Source organism: Tupaia chinensis, unplaced genomic scaffold, assembly GCF_000334495.1.
Source record: "Tupaia chinensis unplaced genomic scaffold, TupChi_1.0 Scaffold000119_2, whole genome shotgun sequence".
Lineage (NCBI taxonomy): Eukaryota > Metazoa > Chordata > Mammalia > Scandentia > Tupaiidae > Tupaia > Tupaia belangeri.
Genome location: NW_006159586.1, coordinates 1,883,042 through 1,888,592, shown reverse-complemented (window position 1 = coordinate 1,888,592; position 5,551 = coordinate 1,883,042). Strand labels below are relative to the sequence as shown.

At 57.6% G+C, this 5,551-nt stretch overlaps 1 protein-coding gene across 1 annotated transcript in view; it reads left to right on the top strand.

Moving 5' to 3' along the window:
- ZBTB7C (zinc finger and BTB domain containing 7C) overlaps window positions 1–5,551 on the top strand; it is a gene marked incomplete at its 5' end in the record, with an annotated part of 13,123 nt that overhangs the window by 7,120 nt on the left and 452 nt on the right. Inside the window, 2 exon segments of the mRNA XM_027770288.1 lie at window positions 4,978–5,190; window positions 5,192–5,541. Of these exon segments, the coding sequence (XP_027626089.1) occupies window positions 4,978–5,190; window positions 5,192–5,541 (563 nt within the window).

Sequence of the window (5,551 nt, the reverse complement as noted above, 5' to 3'; positions counted from 1 at the left end):
AGGAATGCCAGTGTGTGGCCAGGCAGGGGCCACAGACAATGCAGAGATGGAGCTTGTCGCTCACAGCTCTGTGCCTGCTGGGAGGGCCATGCTGACACACCGGGGCCCACCAGGGGCAGGAGATGCTGTGCTAACATGTCCTCTTCCATTGCTGCCCTTTGTCTCTGTCTGGGGTAGGGTTTAGGTCACAGGTGTTCCGGAGGGGTGGGGACCTGAGTGAGTGTGAGATCTGGGCCCCCAGGCCAGGGTTTGCAAGGGACACGGGAGGGGAGGGAGGAGGTGTGGCACAGGAGACCTTTCTGAAAGGACAGTTTGCAAACCTGGAGAGTTTGTAAACCTGGAGAGGAGAGAGGTGGGTGTGGGAAGAGAAAGGCTGGAGCAAGGGGCTTGGGGCTGGGGAGGAAGGCGCCCGCCCGCTGGCGTCTGGCCCCAGCCTTTCTTCCAGTAGGGAGCGGAGGCTAGAGCACTGGTGTCCAAGTGTAAGACACGCACAGAGGGGAAGGAGCCAGGCTTCCCGGGCGCTGCCCTGTCACGTGGCCGGCTCTGCACTGAGGGTACTGACAGCCCCGTCCATGCCCACAGGCGTTCAGAGGGTGGGTTGGCCAGAGCGTGCCCTGTGAGGGGAGCAGCAGAATCCACGCGGGGCAGGCGGGAGGAGGTCAGCGTGGATACGGTGGGCTTGTAAAGAGCTTGAAGCCCTCCTGAGAAGCGAGGTGGCACGTAGGCCATGGGATGGGGGATTTTAAGTGGGATCCCCAAAGCTCCACTCCTGAAGGGAAGTAACTGACAGCTCAGCTCCCGAGACTCAGGCTGGAACACATTCCGACCAAACTCAGGCTGTTTCCACAAGCGGTTCAAACTCGTGAAAAAAACAAGGGGAAGACAACTGTCGCTTATGAAGCCACCCTGCCAAAACAGGCTCTGGGAAGAGTCCTCATAAGCCTGCTCCCCAGATCCAAATGCCCACAGAACACCAGAGGCCAAGGTGCCACAACCTGGCCCCCATTTTAGAGATTAGGAAACAGGGCGCTGGGCAGGAAGAGGACCTGGACCAGTTCTTAGACACCCCTGCACCAGACCCAGCTCAGCCAGTGCCCGTGTCGTATCCACCTGAGCAGGTCATTGCGTGAGGACAGAAGCCGCGTAGTCTTAGAACGCCAGTCTCTGTGGTCCTCCGTTTCCTCGCCTTAGAACAGGCATGGGCTAGGTCAGTTCTAGCCAGGTCCTGGGGAGTGGACTGTGAATCATGCAGGTCCCCAGCCTTCCAGGACACCTGTGACCTAAACACTACCCCACTACACTGACTTGGGCTCCGTCCAAATCAGAATGTGTTCAAGCACTCTGAGTAAGCCAAACGCTCTCTAGAATCTTCCAGAACCAGCTTGTCATGAGCTTTGCCTACTCCCCACCCCTGGCCCCGACTACCACAAAAAGTCTCCCTTCAGGGAAAACGGCCCCTGCCCAGGCTGAGCTCCCCCCATTGGCCTGTCCCAGTCTTCCCTTCCCAGTGCAGGCCAGAGCGCGGGCTCTGGCCTGCACTTCCATCCTAACAGGCTGTAGGCTGGGAGTCCTCGGTGTGAAAGTCTGCCCTTCCTTATCCCGGACAGCTGGCAAAGGAGTCACACCCCAGACAGCCTCCAGGCACCTTGGCCCCTCGTGGCTAGAGTTCTGGGAAGCTCTTGACAGCTCTGAGCCTCATCTTACCCTGTGTCCCCCTGAGGAAATTACCCCAGGCAGGATGAATCAAGCTCACACGGTTCTCCCAGATTTCTCTCCCTCAGCCCTGGAACACGGGAACCGAAGGCTGGTTCAGCTCTGTGCAGAGAGTTTAAGCAACTTGCCCTGAAGTCACACAGACTTAGTGGTGGTTGTGCACTGAAGCACGGGCTCCGGACAGCCCCCTGCACTGCCGCCCTACCGTGCCCTGCTCCTGAATAACAGCCTTCTAGGTCATTGAAATAGCCTATTTACCCGCCCACCGCAGGTGCCCACTGGGACACGACAGGCACCTTGCTTGGTCCAATTGCCACTGAGATGGGGTTTATTTTGGACGCTATAACAGGAAGTTTGGAAGACTTGTATAGTAAGTTAAGGGTACTTGTAGTAAGCCCTTGGCATCTGAAGATTTACCATGCGCACTGTCCATTGCTTGAGAGTGACCCTAAGGGTCAATACTACTAATTATGCGCTATAGTGATTTTCTTTTTTAAACCTACTTCATAAGGTTGTGGTGAGGATTAAATGGGATGATGTGCTTAAAGCCCTGCTCAGCTGATTCTGAGCTGAGTCCTTGGTCAGGCCCTGCTGAGGACGCGAGCCACACAGCCAGCGAGTGAGCCTAGCCGGTTGCGGGGCACAGGGTCTCCTAGTGCCTCCGTAGAGTCCTGAGAGGTACCTCTTGGGAGTGTGAAGTAGCACCACCACAGGGGTACCAACGGCACTGTGCACCCCACCCTTACACTTTCACACAGGACACAGTGCTGTGGTGAAAACAGAGGCATGCCCAGCTGGAGGCTGAGAGGAGCGTGGGCGGCCAGACGCTTCACACTCCAGACAGCCTTTGTGCTGGCCAAGAACATGGCTGCAGTGTGGTCCTACTTCCCAGGCCTGATTTCCAGCCTCAGCTCTGCCATTCCCCGCTGAGTGATCTGTGCGAGTCCCCTGGCTGGGCCTCGCCCACCTGCAGTATGAAGGATCTGCCCAGCCATTGCCTCTCACCCTGCGCTCCACAGACCAGCAGCAGCGGCAGCTGACAACTGCAAAAGGCCCAGGCTTTGCCCTCCTCCCCCTAGCCCAGGCCTACTGAACGGCAGTGTCTGGGAGTGGGCCCAGCACCGCATCCTCAAACCCTGACAGGGTTCCAGGACCCCGTGCCCCTGGAGACCTACCAACCTGCATGCTCTCTGAGGCCCCTTCCCACTCAAAACTCCAATCATCTGGATGGAATCTGGGTTAGATGCCGCAAGGGCAAAGTGCTGGTGAGGGTGGGCTATCACAGCGCTACTGAGCAGCCTGGGGACTGGCAGGGTGTGGGAGAGACAGAGCCAGGGGATGTGCAAGAGGCGAGCACTGCAGTACCCCTTCCCATCTCCCTCCCATCTCCCGCCCTCCTGCTCACCTCCCTACCCACCTCCCAGGGCCCTCGGGCCCTCTGAGGCACACAGGTGGGAGGACTGCATCCGTCTTCTGTCCTCCTCCCCCGTCCCTGGTCCCTGCCAGCATTCACAGGAACATCCTTTTCTCTCCCGCTCTGCCCCTGGGGAAGTTTTGAAAACGAGAGCCAGTGAGACCTCTAGTGGCCGGGGGATGCCACAAGCTCACGACCTGCTTCTGCTGTGCGGGGTTCTGTTGAGTGTGGCTGAAATCTGACCATTTTAGGGAGGACACCTGGCTCCACATCTGCTCTGAGCTCAAAGCTGAGCCTAGAATTACAGGCAGACATTCTACCCAAGCTGCATCTGCAGAGAAAAGCGGCAATGGGGGACTAGGAGCATAAATTCCCGGCCTGCCTGGCCTGGGTGGGAAAGGCCACAGAACGATGGCAACAGGAATTCTTTCATTCTTTTTAAAGAGAGAGAGATTTTTGCTATAGGGCGCATGTGCTCACCAGAGAGACAGAGAGCGAGAAATCATCCCCTGCGGGGATGACCATGCCGCAATTCCTTCTTCATTCTCCTCTCGGGATCTGGGCACGCACACACACACACATGCACCTGGCATGAGTTTTAAGCCAGTGGATCCAGGACTCGAACTGCAATTTACTATGTGGGAGTCCAGCAACAAAGTCATTATGCCATCTGCTGGTCCCAGGAATTCTTTTTTTTTAGGATTATTTAATTTTATGTATCCATTCATTTTATTTTAATTTGCACAGAGAGAGAGAGAGAGACACTGAGAGAGGGGGGGTGGAAAGTGAGAAAGCAAGCCACCAGGTCCGGGACTCGAACCACAGTCGACCATGTGGGATTGTTCAGTGCCTTAGCCATCATACCCCCGCCCCCCCAATAATTCTTAAGCCCTGCTTCTTCCATCTGGGCCAGGCTGAGAGGCTCCTTAAACTGCTTTACCCAGAGCTCAGTCTTTAGGAAAACAACACTGCGATGTCAGTTTTCCTTTCAAGACCATCGCACGTATCCACTACGGTTCGCACAAACCCAAACCCACATGTTCTTCATCAGCACTGGGCAAAGGGGACGGATGTCTGCCACTAGATTTCGCTCTGCGCCTAGAGGTGAAGTAACTTGACTAAGGTCACTCAGCAAGTTCGTGGTGGGTCTGCAGCTGGTGCAGGGGCGGCCAGATCCCCGATAGGAGCCCCGCCCAGCACAATACCATACTTCTGAATAACACTGCTTAAACCCTGAACATTTTTGCCCAAGATTAGACTGCATTCTTGTTGCACCTGGCTCTTTTGTAAACCCTGAAATTGTCTGCAGACAAAGGGGAGAGCCCAGGGCTTAGGATGAAAAAACCACAGCGCGGGAGACTTGAACAAGGTGTGTCTGGGCTTTGGTAGCCTCCCAGATTAGTGCCGAGGACAGATCTCAGCAGCCCAGGGCCAGGACAGGACCAGGGGTTTTGTGCGAACCACACGGATGAACCGGCAGGGAAGACCGCAGCTGGGGAGAGTGGGCACGGGATCACGATGAAATCTAGAACAGAAGTCACCCCACTGTCAGAGGGCGACAGCCGGAATGCTGACTTCTGGGACTACATCTTCCCAGCAAGTCTGTTTTCCAGCATAGGACAGGTCCTTGAAGAGCAGAAGCATCATTACTCTGAGCTTGTGTGTGAAGGGGTTCTGGGGTGCAGGCTCCAGGACATTGCCCCTTCCCTACCCCACTAATCCAGGTGAGTAGCCACACCTGTTTGACTCCGTGGCAGTAAGGCGCCTTAGGTTTCGGAGGGAGGGCAGCGGACAGTTAGGAGTGACTGCTGGTGCTCCATGTGGGGCTGACTCTGGGCTTTGCGTTGCAGGCAGGACAAGCTAAAGATCCACATGCGGAAGCACACGGGGGAGCGGCCCTACCTGTGCATTCACTGCAACGCTAAGTTCGTGCACAACTACGACCTCAAGAACCACATGCGCATCCACACGGGCGTGCGGCCCTACCAGTGCGAGTTCTGCTACAAGAGCTTCACGCGCTCCGACCACCTGCACCGCCACATCAAGCGCCAGAGCTGCCGCATGGCCCCGGCGCGGCCGCAAGCCAGCCGCCTGGAGGGCAGCCAGCCTGCTCTTCGGGCCAGGCGGCCCAGCCCCAGACAAGGCGGCCTTCGTGATGCCGCCAGCGCTGGGCGAGGTGGGCAGCCACCTGGGCGGCGCGGCCATGTGCCTCCCTGGCCCCAGCCCCGCCAAGCACTTCCTGGCGGCGCCCAAGGGCGCGCTGAACCTGCAGGAGCTGGAGCGGCAGTTTGAGGAGACGCAGATGAAGTTGTTTGGGCGCGCCCAGCTGGAGGCCGAGAGGAACGCAGGGGGCCTCCTGGCCTTCGCACTGGCGGAGAACGTGGCTGCCCCGCGGCCCTACCGCCCCCTGCCCGGCCCGGTGGC